This window comes from Pinus tabuliformis, chromosome 7 (genome assembly GCF_031772625.1).
Source record: "Pinus tabuliformis cultivar Carrire ecotype Pingquan chromosome 7, CPIR1, whole genome shotgun sequence".
NCBI classification, from domain to species: domain Eukaryota; kingdom Viridiplantae; phylum Streptophyta; class Pinopsida; order Pinales; family Pinaceae; genus Pinus; species Pinus tabuliformis.
Genome location: NC_142293.1, coordinates 425,400,091 through 425,424,320, shown reverse-complemented (window position 1 = coordinate 425,424,320; position 24,230 = coordinate 425,400,091). Strand labels below are relative to the sequence as shown.

Sequence of the window (24,230 nt, the reverse complement as noted above, 5' to 3'; positions counted from 1 at the left end):
TATGATATTTTTTTTAGAAACTTTATAAAACTTTGAAATATTTTTGTAAAACGAAAGTCAATGCATTTTTTAGTGTAAAATGATTACAAACTATTTATGTTGATGGTACATGGTAATTAATATATAATGTTATTTTTCAAATTATTTATATTTATTCTACATAGTAATTAGTTATATAGTATATAGTAATTAATGATAGAGTACACAAGAGTCAATTCTTGCCATCATTACACAATAAGAGGGGAGACATTTCAACCAATCATATTTGAGATAAATATAAATAAATTTTATTAAAATAATAAATTTAATTTCACAATGTTAAACTTTAGATAGATTTTAAATTTTATTAGTCAAAGAAAAACTAATAGCAAGTCAATGAAAAACTGAATACATTATATCCTGCCAGCGGCAGGTATAATAAGTTAAAACAGTGAGAAATTGATGATATAGAAAAATAAAAGAAGAAAATCACAATTCTCTACTCAAGTTAAATTTTAAGTTTGGTGTGGTCGATACGCTCTATTTTGTACAAGTTCATATCCAAAACATAATTGTTATCTCGAACAAAATCATTAATGTATTTTTCTATGGTATAGAGGATTACTATGCATTATCTCGCTCTATTTTGTAGAAGTTCATATCCAAAACATAATTGTTATCTCGAACAAAATCATTAATGTATTTTTGTATGGTATAGAGGATTACTATGCATTATCTTTATTATGAGCTTGACCAACCTAATACAAAATCAAGTGCATGTTTCAAAAGAGTTACATTTAAATATTTATTATTTTATTTTTTGGTTTTTTTAAATATTTATTGTAATAAATTTGATACCATGAACTACACACTTAGTGTTTGAAAGTCCAACAAATGTTTCAAAATAATAATAAAATTTCATATACGACATTATAATTATTTCATGACCTATAATAAAAATACATATAGCATTATCGATGTAATAAACTAAATATGAATCAACATGTTTGAGACTATTAGAAAGATGAAATATGTGAGCAAGAAGAAAGAGAGGTGATGTCATTTCCTTGGGTCTATTATTTGCATTTTAAAGTTTCATTGAGTCACACATTCATGACTATTAATCTTCGTATTAAGTTTTCAATGTCGGGTGATGTCATTTCCTTGCATCTATCATTTGCATTAAAAAGTTTCATTGAGTCGCACATTCATGACTATTAATCTTCGTATTAAGTTTCCAATGTCATGTTACTATTTACATGCATAATCCATGACTAATTCTTTTAGTATTTTTCAAAACTAAGAGTGTCCAAGAAAAGACAATAAAGGAAATGAGATTATGGCAGGTATAAGGTTTGAATACACTAGTATGGAAATTAAATGTGATGCCAATTATCATATCCATACAAGTTGAAAATAAACATAATACATGGATTTAAGTGTTAATAATTGAGCACAAGCGAGACAAAACAAAAACTAGTAGAAAATGCTTCATGCCATATTCAACTCATTGTATTGATTTGAGGATCTGAATTTATAGTACATTAATTACATCATTTGATATCTCATTAGAAACTCAATAGTGTATCATTAAAACAACTCATCAAAGATAAGGTTTACAACTCATATCTATATATGGTCTTCATCTTTGTGATTATCTAGGGACTCATGGTATAACATTCCCCCCCTCAATCACAAGTCCGAATAATTTTACCAATAACTTTGTCATCTTCAATCTAAAATTGTTGAACTACGCTTTAATAAAGATATCACAAAAAAAATTCCAGTATCTGAATATCTTAAAGTGAGCAACTGTTATGTCTAAACATTCTCAATTAATAACTGAAATGATTATTGATTGTTTGTTGAGGATACCAGTTGCTATGCTAGAATTCCCAAATGATGATTTAATTTTAATCAACTGATTATAATTCAAATCTTGACATTAATATCTAATATTCCCCCCCATTAGGTGCAAGGCAATAACTTTCATTCTTGTAAGGATAGAAGCTGGAGATTTCGATTCTCTATGTTTATTGGTTTTGTTAGTTGACCACTAGCCATCTTCTCTTCAGTTGGTGGTTTTTCCTATTTACTAATAACCATGTTCACTTCATTTGGTGGTTTTTGTTTATTGAACACTAACCATATTCCATTGATCTTGGTTGTTTCTAGTTTACTATTAAGCATTTTGACTTGAACATTGTGGTGCTTTTGATGACCACTAACCAATTCAGTTATAATTTATGTGGTGGTTTCTCATTTATCACTAACCATCTTCACTTAAATAATGTGGTGATTTTTGATGGCAACTAAGAAATTTGATTTGAACAATATGTTGGTTTTTGGATTAACAGAAACCATCTATACCTCAATAATTACGTCGTAAGGCATTCCCTCTGAAATGAACTCCCCTTGTTGTCTATCTGTCACCCTTAAATACCGTTAGATTATATGTTAGACGATTGAGAAAGGATGAACCATTGGATCACATGTCACCGGAAGTCGGAGAACCAAGGTTCATGTCACCGGAAGTCGGATAACTAGTAGACGAAAATGGCAATATGAAGGTCACTGACCTTAGCCTCAGTGCGCTGTGAGAATAGTTCATACCGGAGGACCTTCTCCACACTGCGTGCGGTGCGCTGTCATACGTTTCACCGCAAGTGATTACCCAGAAGGAATACGACATAGCCAAGGCCAACATCTGGCCCTACAGAGTTCGTGCTCCTGGCGGGCTACCTGCCTTTCTAGATGCGAATCTGATAGTGATGTATTAGAAGATCTGAAGGGGGATTTCAAATGCCCGACCTGGTTTTCCTCTGAAGTATAATTTTGGTGCTCATCATATTTGAGTGCTATTTCACTGGTGTTATTGCGAGATCCTTGGATTTCTATTATTTCGTGCAACAGGTATATATTCATTATACCTGCTAATCATTTTCAAGAAGTGATTCTGAACATCAAATTCCTTTTCTGCTTCAGTATTCTTTCTCGTAGTGTATGTTAATGGAAATCAATTGCTTGTAAATGCAGTGGCCTGGTTCATACTGTGATACGCGTAGAGGATGTTGTTACCCTCGCACAGGAAAGCCTGCTTCCGACTTTTCCATTCATGGTCTCTGGCCCAATTATAGCGACGGGAAATGTACACAGTTTTGTGATTCTTCCAGAGAATTCGATTACTCAAAGGTGCTGCTCACTCTATACTTTTCCATGCGTGGTAATAAAATATAATGCTTGACTGATATGATCATGGCCAGATTTTATATATTGTGAGAGAATTTGCAGATTTCATATCTGAAGGAAGAGCTGAACAAATATTGGGATTCTTTAAGCTGTCCTAGCAGTGATGGACACAAATTCTGGGGGCACGAATGGGAGAAGCATGGCACTTGCTCTCTCAATCTTGATGAGCATTCATACTTTGAGTCGGCTCTTTCCTTGAGAGAAAATATGGACATTCTCGGGGCGCTTAAAGAAGCAGGTGATCAGATACCACAAGACCGCTGCCAAATTAATTCTTTCATACAAAATCAGTATTTATATTTGTAATAGTAATTGGTAGTTTGTTTGCAGGTATTAAACCTGACGGAAGAGAATACAGTTTGAGGAATATCAAAGAAGCCATTAGAGAAAGCACTGGACAACTGCCAAGAATTGAATGCAACAGAAGCGAGGAGGGAGAGCATCAACTATATCAGTTGTATGTATGTGTTGATAAATGGGACGCTTTCACTATTATCGAATGCCCCTTTTACCCGCACAACAATTGCCCTTCCATGCTTGTATTTCCTCCTTTCTGGGACAACGATCACAAGATCCAAGAAGCTTTCACAAGCAAAAACAATACTAATGGAACAGAGGATCATTAGCTCTCCACAGTGAGCATTTCTTTCATCTGTCAAATTTTTAGGGCCAAGGGTTTGTTCAGTCAGGTCGACCCCTTGATTCCTCAAAGCTTTCATTGAGAATAATTGAACAAAGAAGCGGTCCGTCGCACTGATTATGGAAACAGAGTCCAAGAGGTGTCTAGGCCATGGCAGGGTATGACATGGTTGTTTTGACAGCCTGTTTTTTGTTTCAGCCTTCCAATTTGAGCTATTTTCTGAAGTGATCGGAGACAGGCCGAGTAAGGTTAGGGTTTTATTCTGTGTGTTTTCTCGCTACTCGAAAATTTACAAAACATGGCAATATTTTATACATTTAGACAATAATGCACTGCTTCAGAGCTTGCTTCAAGGAATTGCAGAAAATCGTGTTTGTATTGGTCATAGTTTACTATACTGGTCATAGTTTATGTATATTTAAATTCCAGACTCAAATTCTGAAAGGATTTTGCAGAGAAACCAGATTATTTTGATCTTGTTTAAAGAAGTTTTTTATTTTTTCAATTTTTTCCTTCCAATACTTTTTAAATCACTCAAGGCTAAAGTGGTTTTTGATTTTTTTTTTTTTTCCAACCTTCTGCTCAGGCCTTTCTTGTCTTGAGCATTTAAGAAAAATATAAATTTAGGAATGGCAAAGACAAAGGAGAAGGAGACAACAAAGATTGGAAAAGACAATGTTCTTGGAAAAATAAAAGATGATTCAATGAAGGACGAAAGAGATATGCCATCCAAGAAACGCCACAAGTTACATAAAGGAGATGCTAACCATGCCCAGCTTACAGAGGATGGAAATTCTGAAGCCCATTTACCAGTCTATGGTGAGACAGAAAGTGTTGCTGGTCGCAAAGTTGAGGAAGAAGCCTTTGTCAAAGCTCAAGATGAAGGGGCAGATTAAATGTTCCAAGCTTTCTACCTGTTGGGCATAAAGTGGTTTGTGTTTTAGGTTTCGTGGACATTAGATTTCAAAATTTTCTTTAAGGTTTTGTGACAGTTGAGACACTTCAGGATTGCAGAACAGAAATCCCTGGAGATTCATAAGAAATGTTTTTTAACATGCTAGAATTACATATTACATAGGGTTGAATTTCAAAATTTTTGATGCGATTCATAAGAAATGTTTTTGAAACCCTTTTCTTCATTCTTCAGGAGGCGTTAATGTACGAGAGTAAATCCTGTGTGGCCCGCCAAGAGCTTTTTTTGCAGTAGTCTTTTTTGTTGGCTCCCTTAGAGCTTTTGAAGACTTATTCCTTCGTTCCTACCAATCTAAGGAAGCTGAGCTGCTTGTTTTTTAAGTTATGGATGATAAAAAAAAATTTCCATAAGTTTTGAGAATGTTGCCCAACACTTTATATTGATTTGGGCACATATGTGCCAAATGCTTTCCTACCTGTGAAAAAGTGTTGAAGCTCATGGTCCAAATTTTTATGTAAGTCCTAATCATCTTGCCATCCAACAAGCCCCTTTCAAACACTCTATCTCATTCTTTATCTCTAGCGTTCAGAGGAAAAACCAATATTAAGTGCCCTCTCAAGATAGTTGAATAAGACATTTTGCACTTTCTAGTTTTGTTTATTCCATTTGCACATACTCCCAAGTTTCAACCAATGGCTAAATGCCCATGAATAAATAGATCAAATCTGGACTTCGAAGATTGTCAGTAGGATATGTAAGACTGTAAGTAGCTATGGCTTTAATACAATCACCGGGGCTTTGTGCACATGAAGGCCCAATGCTTTTAGGTGCCGAGATAGCTTCCTTTTTTGTTCAGAGACCACCAGGTATTCTATTTGAGAGGTCCCTGTGTTGGTTGTGGCCCTTTTAGAAACCATTTCAATCAACTGTTATTTTTCACTAAAAATTTAAATATGAAAAATGCATCAATTTCTTCGTCAACACTTTCATTTTCCTATTGACATCTGTCCAACATCCCTCGATCATATATTCATGCACGTCTTTGTATTCAAAATGGAAGCATATTGCAAAATATAGAAATAACTAAAAATAGTTGCAGAAAATCTGTTGCACAGACAGCCAGAGAAACCGGGCTTGCCAATGTCACTGTTGAATATGGCTGGCATCTGTGCACACTGGGGTCCTATAATAAATCCTAATTGATCAAAACATGCCGTGTGGGAGTTCATGGGGTTTTATGTTAACTTTCGGCAGATTTCTTCAGGCCCATGTCAATGGATTGCTTATATAAATTCATTTGTTGAAACCCTTTTCTTCATTCTTGAGGAGGCGTTAAGGTACGAGAGTAAATCCTCGTAGTTTTGGATGACAAAGTGGTGCCATTAATGTGGCTTAATGATCTATGAGACTAAAGGGTTTTAACAGTTGTTGGATATTGAATTCTGGATGGTTATATAGTTTTTTAACCGATCTTATGGGCTTTTTGGTGTAATTTCTGGGTCCTGGGGTTCATCGCTTTCGAGGTTCTTTCTGTGAATGGACTGGCTTTATTTTCATGTGAATATCGTTTTGGGCAGTGGGATTTATGTTGTTATCATGGGTTTTTGTTTTCTTGTTTTGTAATTGAATTCTGTTTTGTGCTTGGCAGATTGATTGGGGTTATCATATATTGCGAATTCTGGAAGAGGAGAATTGTCTAGCTAACATTAACTACCAAGAGAAAATTGTTGGGAAAGAAACATCTCAAATGGGGAGGTTATATTTGGTTCAGTTAAGTGGGTGGATTTACTGCTGCCGATCATGCCATAGCCATCTTGCAAATATTGATCAGATCCTATCCAAGGTAGGTGTCGTGATCGTTTTTGTTGCAGTGTGAGTGGGATGCTTTTTAGCTTGGTTTTCAGTTTTTGCCAGAGTTTTATGGTAGAGCAATGTCGGGCCTATCTGAAGTGCATGCTTGTGCTTTTTCTCCAGATTTTTATTGCCTACAACGTGCCGTGAGGAAGTAGTGCCATACATTATTCGGATTACCTATTTTGTGGTTTGTTGAAAAAGGACAGTAAAGAATGTTTGATACACAACACAATTTCACAATCAAATTTATGTCAAAACAGGGCATTATTGGTTCACTGATGATGTTGAGTTGTTGTGCCATCCACAAAAGGTCCATTATCACCGTGGTAGATGGCATGCGTTTGAAAACGATGAGACTGGTTGCAAGTCATGGGTGATTATAGCAGAATATATCTCTAGTGATTATGGGCGATTGATCACAAGGAAGTGCACTCCTTTTTGTGCAGTTCCTGAAGCATGTTTCTTGAATCAGTTCCAAAAAGAGTGCAACATTATGTTAATATTCAATGCTCAGCTGAGTTGAAATTGGAGACTTGAGCTTTTGATGTTCCACATTATTCTGTCAAATGGCTATTTTCATCTACTTCCACCACAAATGAGTGATGACAAAACCAACATGTAAATGCAAGGCTGGCATGGATTCGGAGGCAAGACAAGTTAGACTATAGTCCACGGGACTATCGATAAACTGCTCTTGGTGAACGAGTCAAAATTTGACCAGCTTTCAATCTATTTATTTATTTATTTTCAATTTTCTGGATGAGTATGGTATGGCTTAAAATTTACACTGTTTTCTCTGGACAAATCACTTGATCCGGATTTAAACAGGAACGCAACAAATTACAGAGATAACCATATACACAAGGATGCAGCGGAAATAATACTTCATTTCATTAATGGAAAAATACTGAAATATGCTTACAATCAGAAATGGAAATAAATCAGCTAGGGCGATGGTAGCTTATCTCTGAGAAGAGATGTGATGGCTACATGCCTCTGAACTGTGTTACAATGAGGCTCAAAGGCCTATTTATTGTTGAGAAACAATGGAAAAACCCTTAACATTCCAAAACCTAACCCTAGGAGATGAAACGCCACAATGTGGGCCCCGTTTGGGGTAAATTGGTACATCAACTTCCCGGGGTCGTAACTTTGGCATATGATCTCCGTTTGATGCGTACAATAGCTCGTTAGAAAGATCTATCCGAGCACTATCATTGTTGGAACGGGCAACATCGGTCCATTCCATGGACCCATGTTGCCCCTGGATTCCCCAAAAAACGTCGTTTAGGGCCTCAAAACGGCTCCGGAAGTTCAGGACCCGAAAAACTGCTAAAAATAGTAAGTTGTGCTACAATTAAGGAAACTGAAAATGCTGAGAAAGACAATGGTGGGGGTCCAGGTGGACTTGGCAGGTGGCCACCAATATCCACCTGGATCATTCCTCCCCCCTTAGGAAGCAATGGTCCCCATTGCGTTGAGCTCCTCCATGAGATGAGGAAACTTCTGCTGAACTTGTTCCCTGGTGAGCCACTTGCCCTGCTGAAGGAGTTGGCCTGCTTTGACAACTCGATACAGTTGGATATTCTGTTGGCGAGTGTTCTTGATCTGTGTGTCCATGATCCGATCAGTTGCAGCTTGTTCCATGCAATCTGGATTTAATTCTGTGGGTTTGAGCTGTTCTGCAATGTCGGATGTGTCTAGCAATGGTGGAAAGTATGGCCGAAGGCGGTCCACATTGAACACTGGGTGCAGGCCAAGGAATGGGGGAATGCTGAGCTCAAATGCATTGTCTCCCATAGCCTTAGTAATGGTGTAAGGACCATATCGGAGTGGTCTCAATTTCCGATAGGCTCCAGTAAGGCGTTCCTTTTGCAAATGCAACCAGACTTTGTCGCCCACCTGAAACTTGTGTGGCACCCGATGTTGATCATGTCGCTGCTTGTACTTGGCATTTGATTTCTCAAGAATGTCATGGACCTGCTGGCGAATATGTTGGATGCGCTCAATGAAGCTGGTGGCCTTATCTGTTTCGGACTGGACATGAGCTGAATTCATGTGAGTAGCTGCAAGTGGCATGGCCACATCAATGGGGCATAGTGGCTGGAATCCCAAACCCACCTGAAAAGGGCTATGGCCAGTGGAGCTGTGAAGAGCTCGGTTGTAGCTGTGCTGAACATAGGGGAGGCTCTCGTCCCATGTGCGTGGATGCTTTGAGTTATACATGCGCAGAATGTGCACAATCATCCTATTGACAACCTCTGTCTGGCCATCAGTTTGAGGATGGAAGGCTGTGGACTTCGTGAGTTTGGTGTCCAGCATTGACCAGAGACTGGACCAAAATGTGCTGAGAAACCGACTGTCCCGATCTGAGATGATAGACTGTGGGATCCCAAAGTGCACCCACACTCGTTCAAAGAAGAGTTTAGCAGTGGCTTCTGCTGTGATATTCTTCTTGCAGGCCATCATAATGGCCATCTTCGAGAACCTGTCGACGACCACAAAAACACAGTCATTTCCATGCTTAGTGGAAGGAAGGCCTGACATGTAATCCATGGAGATGGATTCCCACGGTCGACTAGGGGTAGGCAACGGGGTATAGAGGTCGTGCTTCTTAATGGCCGGTTTGGCAATGGCACAGGCAGTACATGATCAGATGTACTTCCCAACATCCTGTCGAAGATTCGGCCAATAGAAATAATTTTGCAGTACTGCCACTGTTTTCTCGACCCCGAAATGCCCAGCAGCCCGACTGTAGTGTGCTTCCCAAATCATCTTGGCACGCTCGCTTGAAGGAACACAAAGGTGACCGAGGTGGCATAATAAGGCATCCTGGAGGTGAAAATCTGCAACATGCCGACCCTCCAAGAGTGTCTGGTATGTGTGGCCGAATTCTGGGTCGCTTTTGTAGAGAAGTGGCCAATCAGAAGTCTCGTGCCCACAAGAGTTGAGCACGGTGGTTAGCGCCATGATCGGTGGTCGACTGAGGCAATCTGCAACATTATTGGTGCTGCCCTTTTTATACTTGATATTCAAGTGAAACTGTTGCAGGTATGTAGACCACTTCTGGTGGCGATCATTCTGCAATTTCCCTTGGGTCTGTATGAACTGCAGAGGTCGATGGTCTGTGTGGATGACCGTTTCCTTCCCCAAAATGTAATGCTTCCATTGTCGGCAGGCCTGTACAATGGAATACATCTCTTTATCATAAGTGGGGTACTTCCGGACTGTGTCTGAAAGTGTTTCACTGTGATATGCCACTGGATGTCCATGTTGAGTAAGGACTGCCCCAATAGCATAGTCAGAGGCATCTGTCTCGACCTCAAATGGTTGTTGTAAATCTGGTAACGCGAGCACTGGTGCCGTGCAGAGGCGATCCTTCAACTCCCTGAATGCCTTCTGTTGAGATTCAGACCAAAAGAATTTTGCTTTCGCCCCGCCCTTGGTGACTTGACTCAAGGGCCAAGAAATATGAGAAAACCCCAACACAAACCTGCGGTAGAAGTTGGCAAGACCTAGAAAGCTGCGGAGCTCTGTTAGAGTGGTTGGAGAGGGCCAATCCCGAATGACTTGGATCTTGGCTGGATCGACATGCACCCCCTGTTCATCAATGATGTATCCCAGATACTGAACCTGGGTCATGCCAAAAGTGCATTTCTCCAAATTGGCACATAGCTTGTGTTGCCGCAGTGTTTGGAGAACCTGTCGGATGTGGTGGAGGTGCTCTTCCCAACTCTGGCTGAAGATCAGAATGTCATCCAAGTATACTACTACAAAGGAGTTGGTGAATGGCCGCAAGATGTCATCCATTAGCCTCATAAAGGTTGCAGGAGCATTCGTCAATCCGAACGGCATGACCAACCATTCGAAGAGGCCCTCCTTGGATTTGAAGGCAGTCTTCCACACATCGGAGGGTTCGATTGGTACCTGGTGATATCCTGACTTCAGATCGATCTTGCTGAAATATTTCGCCCCCTTTAGTTGGTCTAGGAGGTCGTCAATCCGCGGGATCGGGTACCTATTACGGACAGTGATCTTGTTCAGCGCCCGATAGTCAATACAGAGTCTCCACGTCCCATCCTTCTTCTGTACCAACACGATCGGGCTCCCACAGGGCGATGAACTCGGACGGATGTGACCTTTCTGCAGGAGCTCCTGAATCTGCCTCTTGATTTCATCGTTCTCCAGAACGGAGCGCCGATAAATTGGTCCATTGGGTAGCGGCGCACCTGGGGTCAGATCGATGGAGTGCTTGACTTGACAGTGCAGAGGAACCCCTGCCGGGGAGGTGAAGATGTCCTCGTACTCCTCCACAACCTTGTCCATCTGTAGTTGTCGTGCAGAGGGACCCCGTTTGGAGGCCGCGGCCACTGTCTTCTTCTTTCCTTGAGGGCGTATCATCAGGAAAACAAATTTCCTGGTTTTGGAAATGATCTTACTGCATTGTTTCGCAGTAATCAAAGAGATGGCGGCAGGTGGTGCTACCTCTGGTATCCTGAACAACTTATTTCCCAATGTAATAATAACAGCACGGGGCCTTGATTCATACACAGCATGTCGCTTCCACAAGTATGGTTGTCCTAGTAATACATCACAAACTTCAAGGGGAGCAATGTCACACAATACCTCATCCGTGAAGGGCTTGATGTTGTATGGAAGGCGACACTGCTGGCTCACGCGAAGATCTCGTCCTTGGTGAAGCCACCCAATGGTGTATGGTTGTGGATGTGCTGTGGTCGGTAAGCCCAACCGCTTCACGACCTCTGCCGAAATGAGGTTCTTTTGACTCCCGCTATCAACAATGAACTGTATCGGGGAGCCCTTTACCCACATCTGGGAGTGGAAGAGACGCTCCTCCTCCTCTGGATCTTCGGGTTCATTTTTCTGGATCTTTGCGGTAGCAACAGTGGCACTGGGATCCGCATCAATGATCTGCTTCCCTTTTTCAGACCCCTTATCGGGTTCTGACTCAGAGTCGGAACATGCATCTGATTCTGAAACCTTTAGCTCAGCCACCAGTGACTGCTTGGCCCGACACTCACTTGTGTTGTGAGTGGAGCTCTTATGGAACTCGCACCATTTTCCAGTGTCCTTTCTCGGCTTCGCGGCGCTGTTCTTTGCTTGCAGCTTCGGCTGGTTGTCTTGGGCTGTCCCGCCTTGGCTTTGTCCTTTGTTCTGTGGTTTCGGGGCACCTTTCCCCTGCTTTGGATTCGCAGATCCAAAGTCTCGCTTCTTTTGTTTAGACTTCTGCTCGACCTTGACGGCATATCGGTATGCTGCGCCGAGCGAGGGGATGTTTAGGAATTGTATTTCTTCCTGGATGTACTTGTGCAGGCAGCCACGGTATTTGAGTATCAAATGTTGCTCCGAATCCTTGATACCCAACTTTGTGCGAAGAGTATGGAAAAGATTTGTGAATTCCGGCACGTCTTGGTCCCTTCCCTGCCGCAGCGTGGTCCACTTTATGTATTCATCCTCATAGCTTCCGACAGGGTAGTATTGCTCCTTGATGGCATCCCGGAACGAATCCCAGGTGGGTGCGGCTGAAAATAGTGAGCCAGTACTTTCATCCTTCTGCTCGCAGTAGGTTTCCCACCAGTCCTTGACGTGGGGAGCTGCTTTGAGAAGAGCAAAAACAATCTTTTCCCGACTCGAAAATTCATGAACAGAAAAATAACCCTCTAGCAGATTTAACCATTTATCTACGGCATCTGCGTCTATCTGACCCTCGAATATGGGGATTTCAAAATTAACTTGTACCTTAAAGGGTGTGGCGTTTCCAGAGTAGCTGCTGGAAGCCGATGCGCCGCTTCTGGGTAGCCGCTGAAGGATCTGGGCAAAGCTGTCCATCATCGCGTTCCGTTGTCGCTCGAGGGATTCTTCGAGCAAAATTTTGATGGGATCTCCTGCCCCCTCGTCTTTCTTCTCGTCCGCCATGGGAGGCCGTCGGGATTTGCGAGGCTGGTCTTGCAAAGGTTCAACCAGTTCAAGCCCTAACTCCTTATATCCCGACCTTGTTGGGGACATGCAAAGAAAAACAGAGAAAAAGCAGACCGCTCTGATACCACTGATCCGGATTTAAACAGGAACGCAACAAATTACAGAGATAACCATATACACAAGGATGCAGCGGAAATAATACTTCATTTCATTAATGGAAAAATACTGAAATATGCTTACAATCAGAAATGGAAATAAATCAGCTAGGGCGATGGTAGCTTATCTCTGAGAAGAGATGTGATGGCTACATGCCTCTGAACTGTGTTACAATGAGGCTCAAAGGCCTATTTATTGTTGAGAAACAATGGAAAAACCCTTAACATTCCAAACCCTAACCCTAGGAGATGAAACGCCACAATGTGGGCCCCGTTTGGGGTAAATTGGTACATCAACTTCTCGGGGTCGTAACTTTGGCATATGATCTCCGTTTGACGCGTACAATAGCTCGTTAGAAAGATCTATCCGAGCACTATCATTGTTGGACCGGCAACATCGGTCCATTCCATGGACCCATCTTTCCCCGGATTCCCCAAAAAACGTCGTTTAGGGCCTCAAAACGGCTCCGGAAGTTCAGGACCTGAAAAACTGCTAAAAATAGTATGTTGTGCTACAATTAAGGAAACTGAAAATGCTGAGAAAGACAATGGTGGGGGTCCAGGTGGACTTGGCAGGTGGCCACCAATATCCACCTGGATCATCACTGCTCTTTGTGACTATGACACATGGACAATATTTGCTAAAATCCCAATTTAGGGTTATGTGCATGATGATCTAGTGTCTTAATACCCTTGATTGTGCTTGCAATAACAATGGAAACTTTAGGGTAAGTCTTTCATAAAATGTAGTGACTAGCAAGGGAATGTCGTTCTTGAAATTCGTCACTTGTATGGGATGATGGTTTTGGGAGGGGTGTGGGTTGTAAGCATATTTAGAAATAATAGGGCCCAGATGGGAGGATGCAGTTGATGGTTTTTTGAGGGGGTGGGTTATAAGCATATTTGACATAAGAGAGTCCGGATTATCTTTAGGATGACAAAATAAGTTTCCCCTTGTTTTTTAAGTTATGGATGATAAAAAAAATTTCCATAAGTTTTAAGAATGCTGCCCAACAATTTATATTGATTTGGGCACATATGTGTCAAATGGTTTCCTACCTGTGAAAAAGTGTTGAAGCTCATGGTCCAAAGTTTTATGTAATTCCTAATCATCTTGCCATCCAGCAACCCCCTTTCAAACACTCTATCTCATTCTTTATCTCTAGGGTTCAGAGGAAAAACCAATATTAAGGGCCCTCTCAAGATAGTTGAATAAGCCATTTTGCACTTTCTAGTTTTGTTTATTCCATTTGCACATAGTCCCAAGTTTCAACCAATGGCTAAATGCCCATGAATAAATAGATCAAATCTGGACTTCGAAGATTGTCAGTAGGATATGTAAGACTGTAAGCGGCTATGGCTTTAATACAATCACCGGGGCTTTGTGCACATGAAGGCCCAATGCTTTTAAGTGCCGAGATAGCTTCCTTTTTTCTTCAGAGACCACCAGGTATTCTATTTGAGAGGCCCCTATGTTGATTGTGGCACTTTCAGCAACCATTTCAATCAACTGTTATTTTTCACTAAAAATTTAAATATGAAAAATGCATCAATTTCTTCGTCAACACTTTCATTTTCCTATTGACATCTGTCCAGCATCCCTCGATCATATATTCATGCACGTATTTGTATTCAAAATGGCAGCATATTACAAACTATAGAAATAACTAAAAATAGTTGCAGAAAATCTGTTGCACAGACAGCTAGAGAAACCGGGCTTGCCAATGTCACTGTTGAATATGGCTGGCATCTATGCATGCCGGGGTCCTATAATAAATCCCAATTGATCAAAACATGTTGTGTGGGAATCCATGGGGTTTTCTGTTAACTTTCGGCAGATTTCTTTTGGCCCATGTCAATGGATTGCTTATATAAATTCATTCGTTGAAACCCTTTTCTTAATTCTTCAGGAGGCGTTAAGGTATGAGAGTAAATCCTCGCAGTTTTGGATGACTAAGTGGTGCCATTAATGTGGTTTAATGATCTATGAGACTAAAGGGTTTTAACAGTTGTTAGATAGTGAATTTTGGATGGTTATATAGTTTTTTAACCGATCTTATGGGCTTTTTGGTGTAATTTCAGGGTCCTGGGGTTCATCTCTTTCAAGGTTCTTTCTATGAATGGAGTGGCTTTATTTGCATGTGAATATCATTTTGGGTAGTGGGATTTATGTTGTTATCATGGGTTTTTGGTCTTATTGTTTTGTAATTGAATTCTGTTTTGTGCTTGGAATATTGATTGGGGTTATCATATATTATGAATTCTGGCAGAGGAGAATTGTCTGGCTAACATTAAGTACCGGGAGAAAATTATTGGGAAAGCAACATCTCAAATGGGGAGGTTATATTTGGTTCAGTTAAGTGGGTGGATTTACTGCTGCGGATCATGCCATAGCCATCTTGCAAATATTGATCACATCTTGTCCAAGGTAGGTGCCAGAGTTTTATGGTAGGGCAATGTCGGGCCTATCTGAAGTGCATGCTTGTGCTTTTGCTCCAGATTTTTATTGCCTACAACGTCCCGTGAGGAAGTAGTCCCACACATTATTCGGATTACCTATTTTGTGGTTTGTTGCAAAAGGACAGTAAAGAATGTTTGATACACAACACAACTTCACAATCAAATTTATGTCAAAACAGGGCATTATTGGTTCACTGATGATGTTGAGTTGTTGTGCCATCCAAAAAAGGTCCATTATCACCGTGGTAGATGGCATGCGTTTGAAAACGATGAGGTTGGTTGCAAGTCATGGGTGATTATAGCGGAATATATCTCTGGTGATTATGGGTGATTGATCACAAGGAAGTGCACTCCTTTTTGTGCATTTCCTGAAGCATGTTTCTTGAATCAGTTCCAAAAAGAGTGCAAAATTATGTTAATATTCAATGCTTAGCTGAGTTGAAATTGGAGACTTGAGCTTTTGATGTTCCACACTATTATGTCAAATGTCTATTTTCATCTACTTCGACCACAACTGAGTGGTGACGAAACCAACATGTAAATGCAAGGCTGGCATGGATTCGGAGGCAAGACAAGCTAGACTATAGTCCATGGGACTATTGATGAACTGCTCTTGGTGAACAAGTCAAAATTTGACCAGCTTTCAAACTATTTATTTATTTATTTTCAATTTTCTGGTTGAGTATGGTATGGCTGGAAAATTTACACTGTTTTCTCTGGACAAATCACTGCTCTTTGTGACTATGACACATGGATAATATTTGCTACGATCCCAATTTAGGGTTATGTGCATGATGATCTAGTGTCTTAATACCCTTGATTGTTCTTGCAATAATAGTGGAAATTTTAGGGTAAGTCTTTCATAAAATGTAGTGACTAGCAAGGGAATGTCATTCTTGAAAGTCTTCACTTGTATGGCATGATGGTTTTTGGAGGGGTGTGGGTTGTAAGCATATTTAGAAATAATAGGGCCCAGATGGGAGGATGCGGTTGATGGTTTTTTGAGGGGGTGGGTTATAAGCATATTCGACATAAGAGAGTCCGGATTATCTTTAGGATGACAAAATAAGTTTCCCTTTTGATTCCATTTTTCTTAATGTTAATGGAAGTTGAAGGGTTGGTTGGGAAACCATTTGGGAATTAGGGGATGCCCCCATATCTCAGATTTCGGAGGATGCCCAGGGCAATGACTTTCTTTCACAAGGATGACAACTTGTTATATTAATATGGAAAGAATTACCAAAGATTACTTATTCCAGCCTAAGAACTATCATTCCATTATTATTTCTTGTGGTGAAGGAGGATGAAATGAATTAATATGGTAACCAATTCCTGCAAGCGCTTTTCCCGGTAAAAAATAATTATATGATATGTTTTTGAAATAACATACAATGGAAACTGCTCTCCCAAGAGCATAAAAGTATAGATGAATGGCAAGTGGTCATGGACTTCTTTGATATACAATGCTGATTTTCTACTCTCAGCTTGAAATATGTCCCCCATTTTGGATGTAAGACCCAAAAAGAAACATGTTTTCTTTGGGGTGCTTACATCTTTCATCTGTTGATCCTCTTCCTGTGAAGGAGTTGAAAGATCATGTTATACTTCGGTAGATTTTTGAGAAAGATTGACTTGGAATGTGTTGGCATGTGGACTCTAGCATTGCTATGTGCAACTGCAAACTTTGACCCTTTGGTTTGAACTGCACCTGTGGTTGACTTGTGAGTCTCTTTCCCCCCTTCCATGTTGCTTCCATGCAACTGAGCCTTTTGAGGTCTCTTTGGTTTCAGAACAGTACATCATGATAGGACAATATAATATTGTGAAATATTATCGTGGAGCATTCAAGGCATTCAACCCATATTATATATACTATTACTTTCATGAATATCACTAATAAGGATGGGTGATGCTTGGAGGTATAGTCTTATGTATAACACGTATTGATTATTCGCATGATGATATGTGTCTCATTTTATCATATAGTATACTTGGAATTGTTTTCTAACTCAATTGATAAATCCATACTAATGATTTTCTCAAACAAAATTCATAACCTCATCCAATAATTTATGTTAAAGCTATACAAATAGAAACACTAACATCTGTGCTTTGTTCTGACTGGATCCAGGCGCCGAGGCCATCTTTGCAGACTTGGGCCATTTCAACAAGAAATCAATCCAGGTCCAAGCTATATGTCAAGGACAAAATTATTAGTATTTCATCATACCTGTGTGCTTCATCTCAAGTCTTAGTACCATAATGAGAAATTTGGGTTGTTTGTTGCAGCTTGCTTTCTGTGTGTTGGTTTACCCATCTTTGCTGATCACATATACGATACGAGCGGCTTATTTGATTAAAAAACCCAGGGGACATAGGCTTTACATTTTACAAAGCAATACCACAGCCTATGTATTGGTCAATGTTCATTTTTGCCACTTTAGCAGCTTTTATAGCCAGTCAAGCATTGATTACAACAACATTCTCAATCATAAAATAGTCCATGGCTCTTAGCTGCTTCCCTCGAGCTTATTTTCCACCACAGGGATGAAAAATGTTGCCTTATTTCATATCATAATGTACTGATATTTATTATATAATGAAAATTCTAAGCATTTACCATGTTTTAAATATGCATTCATTTTTAAATTTATGGTAGATTATCTACGTATGAATCATGATTTGAAATTTTGGCATTGTAGAAGAAGAATACCAAAGTTCATGACATCTCATATGAAGTTAGTAGTGAAAAATGTCATTTTAATAGAGTTCTGGCAAGTTAAGGAATTTGTGCATCCCTATATTTACGAAAATTTCACTAAGAGTTTGATTTCAGCGAGGAGTTTGATGGCTTTCACTTGTATTTTTCGAAACACCTAGTCGAAAGAACCATGTAGTAGGAAAAGGACATTTAATTTTTACTCTCATGATGGTTTGTGACAGCTAGCAACCTTGTGTGCGCTCTTTCAAAGTAACAATTCATTCTTAAATATGTAACATATGGAAAAACAAAATCTCCAAATACAAAAAAAACTTAAAATAATGTACAAAAATATGTTCACATAAACAACAACTGCTACATGAATAATGGATAACCTCTATATGACATTAACTATAACTCATTATCATCCACCCTTGCTTTCAAGAATGTCCATTCACATGTTGCTATTCTTCCACACACTACTATTACTTATCCATATTCAAAACACACATAACTAATAGTTTCAAGTGTAACTCAATATCATCCACCCTTGCATTCAACAATGTTCATTCACATGTCACTATTCTTCTACACACTATTATTTATAAAATATCTATATTCAGCATACACATAACTAACAATTTCAATTGCAACTCTTTATCATCCACCCTTGCTTTCAACAATGCCCATTCACATGTCCCTATTCTTCCACACTCTATGCCTTATGGCGTTTCCTTTGCAACACAAGCTGCAAATGCTAGTTTACTACCTCTCCTTCCTGCCCTCCCCCCCAATATTCACCTCAATAATTTACTTCCCTCGCCCCACCTCCGCCCACACCACCCATTTAAAGGTGTGAGAGAGTCTTTTTCTATCATTTTTCTCTCCCACTTGAGGTGTGGAGAGTACAATTTTTTGAATTTAGAGTACATATATAATTATATCTAGGTTATGTCTAGACTCATCTAGAACATGTTATGTCTAGAATCATCTATAACATTGCTTTTTGGCTTCTTGTTTTTTACTTTTCTTAACTTTTTATATCTTCACCTCTGTCTTGGCTTGATGGTAAGTCTTATGCAAATTTTTTCCATGTAGATTCCATCTCCGAGAATTTATCTATCCACAATAAACTATCTTCTTAATCTACTTTTACATTCAAAAATTTTATGATAGGTGATTTGTGTTCCCATAGTGAAAAAAGGTATCAAAATAAAAACATTGACTCTCCATGTGACCAAATCATTGAGAATGTTGTCATTTATTTTCAAAATTATGGACATCTTTAAGAAATATTGCAGTCACAAGTTGAACTAGTTTGGAGTAATACATAATATGCAAGTTGTTTCCTTTTTCATATCCCAAGCCATGTTGATTTCTTTTGAATGATGTCATTGTCATGGTGATGGTGTGACAAACATCTTCAAAACCTTTATTTTTCCTTTTATTTCTTCAAATTCACATTAGTTGTTGTTGTTGTTAACATTCTTACTACTTCTTATGTCATATGTTGAATCAATTCACTACATGATTTCATATCCATCAAGTAATTTGGATCACAGTGAACATCACCCACCTCTATCATGTCTTGTGTGTCATAAGTTGCATGAAGTTGTTGCATAATATGTATATCACTTGTTGCATCAAACTTTTGGAAAAGATCCTTTGTATCTTTTATTACATCATTCTCCTCTACTAGTTCTTATGTATCAAAACTTATATCAACGTTCTGGATGACTTCATCTATATCAAAAATTCCATTACCTCGTTTACGGGATCCTCTATGTCACAAATTACATTAACCTTAGCTATAGATGCCGAATAAAAAATGTTTTAAATTCGATCTTACTTTTCTCTTAGTTTTATTTCAATTTCATCAATTAAGGGATCCCTCATATCTAGTTCACATTCAAGATCATTTTTTGACTATAATGTATCAATGATGTGATCAATTATTAGAGTTTTTTGAAGGATTAGATATTATGCCTATCTATAATATTGTAGGCGACTATTCTAGTTTGAAAGATCATACATATAGAATGTAGGTGAATATTTAATAGAAAAATATAATATATTATTAAAATTGGTAAAGTTTTGGTTAATATCATCAATTTATTCATGTGTATGTAAAAAATGGGCGAATTTTTCACCAAATTGGCTAGTATTTTTTTTCAAAAAATGTCCCAAAAATAACAAATCAACAAAATTTCACACCTAAATTTTTCCTTGTCAATTATGTTCTATTTATGATGTAAGCTCCACTTAACGGCTTTAATTTCATTTTGCAATTCATGGTTGCACTCTTACAAATCCTACCTAAGAGACATTTTATAAATGGCTTTCTTCTTTATCCATTATTCTCACACTCACTCAATGTCGCACTTTCTTTGCATAAATTCCTTGTAGATTCAAACTGTAGATTGTAATATGCTAAGAAAATTGACTTCATCAGCGGAAACAATAAACGATCGATGAAATCATGATGCATATAAGAGAAAGAGTTCAATCACACATAACACAATGATTTTCTAGGAAAAGCCATAGCTAAAAACCCCTGCTATCTGTATATTACAATTATCATAAAATATGAGAAGATCGCAATGCTTTGCTCAAGCTCGAGCAACCTCTGCACTATCTCTATCTATCTCACTGATTCCTAGACAATCTCAATCCAATGCTTAGCCAATTCTGCTGCCTGTCAAGCTCTTATTTTCTTTCATTGTTCCCTTGAGGATTAGCCTGTATTTAATTGGGAAATCCAACAATTGTGAATTGCGCAATCCTCATAGGCCTTCCTCTAATTTTATGCACCGCCTGTACAATTTGGATGATTATACAACTGATAGTACACTATACCTGAACTCCAATCTCAATTGGGTCTTTCTCTGATCTGACATGCATGAATTAATTATGAGTCAAAATTCCATTTATTAGATCACTGTAGGTTACACCCCACTACTGTAGGCTACACCCCACTACTAGAGGCTACACCCCACTCAACTAGTGCTCCTAATTGTAGGAGACACTCTATATGACTCTAATTGTACCCTAAACTCAAATTTAACTGAGTTAACTATGTCAAATTAACTTAGTTAGCTATTACAAGTTGTCATGCGATGTGGAATTACAATTTAATTTATAATATAATTCAAGAAAAAATTAAATTGAGATTTTTCTTGTTGCATTTTCAACAATCCCTCTCAATAAGAAAGGGATTATCAACGATCCTGATCCTTCCTATGTGAAACAAGAATTTGCATCTTGACAATGCCTTTGTCAAAATATGTGCATCCTGCTCCTCTCTAGGAATGTACTCTAGCAACATGATTATCCTTTGCACACAATATCATAGATAATGATATTGAATGTCGATATGCTTGGATCGATCATTTAAAATTGGATTCTCAAATATTTTGACACAACTCTGATTGTCACAGTAAATCATTGTAGGATCCATCTATTGACCAAATAACCTAACAAGGATCTTCCTCATCTAGAGAGCCTCAAAAGCTGCTTGACTAGTAGCCATGTACTTTTCTTTTGTTGAATTGAGTGAAATTGATCTATGCTTCCTGTTGTACCAAGAAACTATTGCTAACCCAACATTGAAGATTCCCTGTGATGTGCTCTTCTTGTCAGATGGACTCCCTGCCCAATCTACATCTATGAAGCCTTGAATATTCAACCCCTCTGTCCATTTGTATCAAAGACCAAACTGAGTGGTTCCTCTGAGGTATCTCAACATATGTTTAGCTTCCTTCCAATAAAGTTTGGTTGGTTTAACCATGGCTTGACTAAGCTAGTTAATTGTAAAACACATGTCTGGTCGTGTGTTCACCAAATACATAAGTGAACCCACAAGCTATCTATAAATAGTAGCCTCCACTACTTCACCTGAAGTAGCCTCTTCCTTCCTCTAATTACCCGCTAGAGGAGTCTCCATGGATTTGCTACTCTCCATGTCGAACTTCTTTAGTATCTCATTGGCATACCTTCCTTGAGAGGCAAATAGTTCCCCATCTCCTTGCCATACTTCCATACCAAGAAGGTAATGCATGAGCCCAAGTCCTTCATCTCGAATTCTCTTGCAAGATCCTCTTTGCAATATTTTATCAGCTTCTCATCACCTGTTAGAATCAAATCATCGAGATATAATACTATAATAAAAAATTTACCTTCAACCATAATATAATAAAGGTTCGCATCTACTTCACTTTTTGTGAATCCCAACCCGGTGAAATAGTTTTCAATCCTGGTGTACCAAGCACATGGTGCTCTTTTTATTACATACTGCGCTCACTTGAGTTTTCACACATGCGACTCTCTATTGAAGGTCCCAAATCCTTTCGGCTGCTCAATATACACCTCTTCCTCAATCACACCATTGAGGAATGTTGTATTCACATCCTTTTGATTTATCTTCCATCCCATCTGCATTGACAATGCTAGAATAGATCTGATTGAACAATACCTTGCTACTGGAGAAAAGGTCCCATAGTAATCAATTCCCTCCACCTGACAGAATCCTCTGGCCACAAATCTAGACTTCTGTTTCTCCACACTCACGTATGCTGCTTACTTTACCTTGTAAATTCATTTAGAACTCAGCACTGACTTATCTGCTGGTGTTGGGACCACTTCCCAAACATTGTTTCTGATAATGGAGTCATACTCCTCAACCATGGAATCAACCCATACTGGTTGCTACACTACTTCCTCAAATGAGGATGGCTCAACCTCTACAATCACACTCATCAGAGCCATGTAGCGAGTGTAACGATCTGGTGACCTTGTCTACCTGCACTATGATGTGGGTGCTCCCACATTATCTCTAGCATCATGCATCAATCTATCAGCATCTCTGGTGTAGTTCCTTCCATCTCTGGAAGTCTATGCATGAGTGGGTGCTTCCGCTCTCTGATCCTTTGCATGTGGTTGCTCCACATCATCTCGAGGTTCCTCCTTTGGAGTAAATCTCCTCATATACATGTAACTGAAGCTCCCTCTCAAGGGAACATCTCATGTCCTTCTCTTCATTGAACTTCACATCTCTACGAACCAATGTCATCTTGTTGGATGATAGGTACACCCGATAGTTGTGAGGTGTATGAGTGTACCTGAAAAATATGCCCAACTCAACTATTGGCTCTAGCTTTTTCCATGGATCCTTGGTAACATGACAATAGACTAATGAACCAAATATCCCGAAGTGTGCTGCATCTAGTTTCTTACCTCAAAAAGTTTTTTTTGGTGTGCACATATCGAGAATTCGATAAGGGATTTTGTTCTCCAAATAAACAACTTTGTTGCATGCTTCAGCTCACAAGTGCAATTGTAGGCCCTGATCATGTAACATCGCCTGTTATACTCCCCTAATACTTATGTTCTTCCTTCAACCACCCCATTATATTGTGGGTTATGAGGTTCTATTACCTCCCATCGAATTCCTTTTGAAGCACAAAAGTTCTTGAATCCATTCGACACATATTCTCAACCGTTATCGTTTCTGAGAGTTTTAACTTTCCTGCCAGTATCTTTCTCGACGAGTGCTTTAAATTCATAAAATTTAGCGAACATCCCATCTTTCTTCTACATGAAGAAAATCTAGCACTTATGAGAAAAAACAACTACAAATATTACATAATACATCTGCTTGGTTGTGGAGGCTATCGAGAACCGTCCACACACATTTGAGTCAACTCTATCAAGGATCACTTGTACTCGACTGTCTTTATCATGAAAGGAATATTTAGTGTACTTCCCCATTGTACATCCTTTGCATGTATCTCTCTGCTCTAGTGTAGACTTGGGAAGTCATGTAGAAATTTACTACATGATCTTCAAATCTCTGTGGTGCAAGTGACCCAATCTTCTATGCCACAACTCACTGATGTCTCGGCTCTGAAACTTCTCTACTTTTGTGCTCAAAGTAGTGTAGTCTTCTACATCCAATTTGTATATGTTCTTCACCTGAACCACAATCTGCTTCACCAGTCCTAAGGCTATGTGATGAAGGAGCCTCTCCCTTGCTAAATATCACATCATAGCTATGGTCCTCCAACATGGCAATTGAAACTAAATTCCTCTTCAAACCTAGAACATACATGACACATTTTAATGTGAGAGGAGTACCAAAATCCCTCTGAACGGTAACAGTATCGATGTCGGTCGTGCTATACGTCCCATCTTGTCCCATCTCGATGTTCATCTGGAGGTCCTTCTCCTCCAACCACTGAAGAACTCCTTGTTGTCGGTCATATGGAATGAGGTTCCACTGTCCAGGTACCACACAATACCCATAAAAAATGTCACCATGCAAGCAATGAGGGTGAAATCCAA

General features: G+C 39.1%; 1 protein-coding gene across 1 annotated transcript; it reads left to right on the top strand.

Moving 5' to 3' along the window:
- Nucleotides 1-2,685: 2,685 nt before the first annotated feature.
- LOC149247771 (ribonuclease 1-like) lies at nt 2,686-4,117 on the top strand. Its single transcript, XM_089455929.1, has 4 exons — nt 2,686-2,892; nt 3,016-3,171; nt 3,330-3,466; nt 3,559-4,117. The coding sequence occupies exons 2-4, from the start codon at nt 3,095-3,097 to the stop codon at nt 3,852-3,854; spliced, it is 510 nt and encodes a 169-aa protein (XP_089312055.1). The 5' UTR covers nt 2,686-2,892; nt 3,016-3,094; the 3' UTR covers nt 3,855-4,117.
- Nucleotides 4,118-24,230: the final 20,113 nt, after the last annotated feature.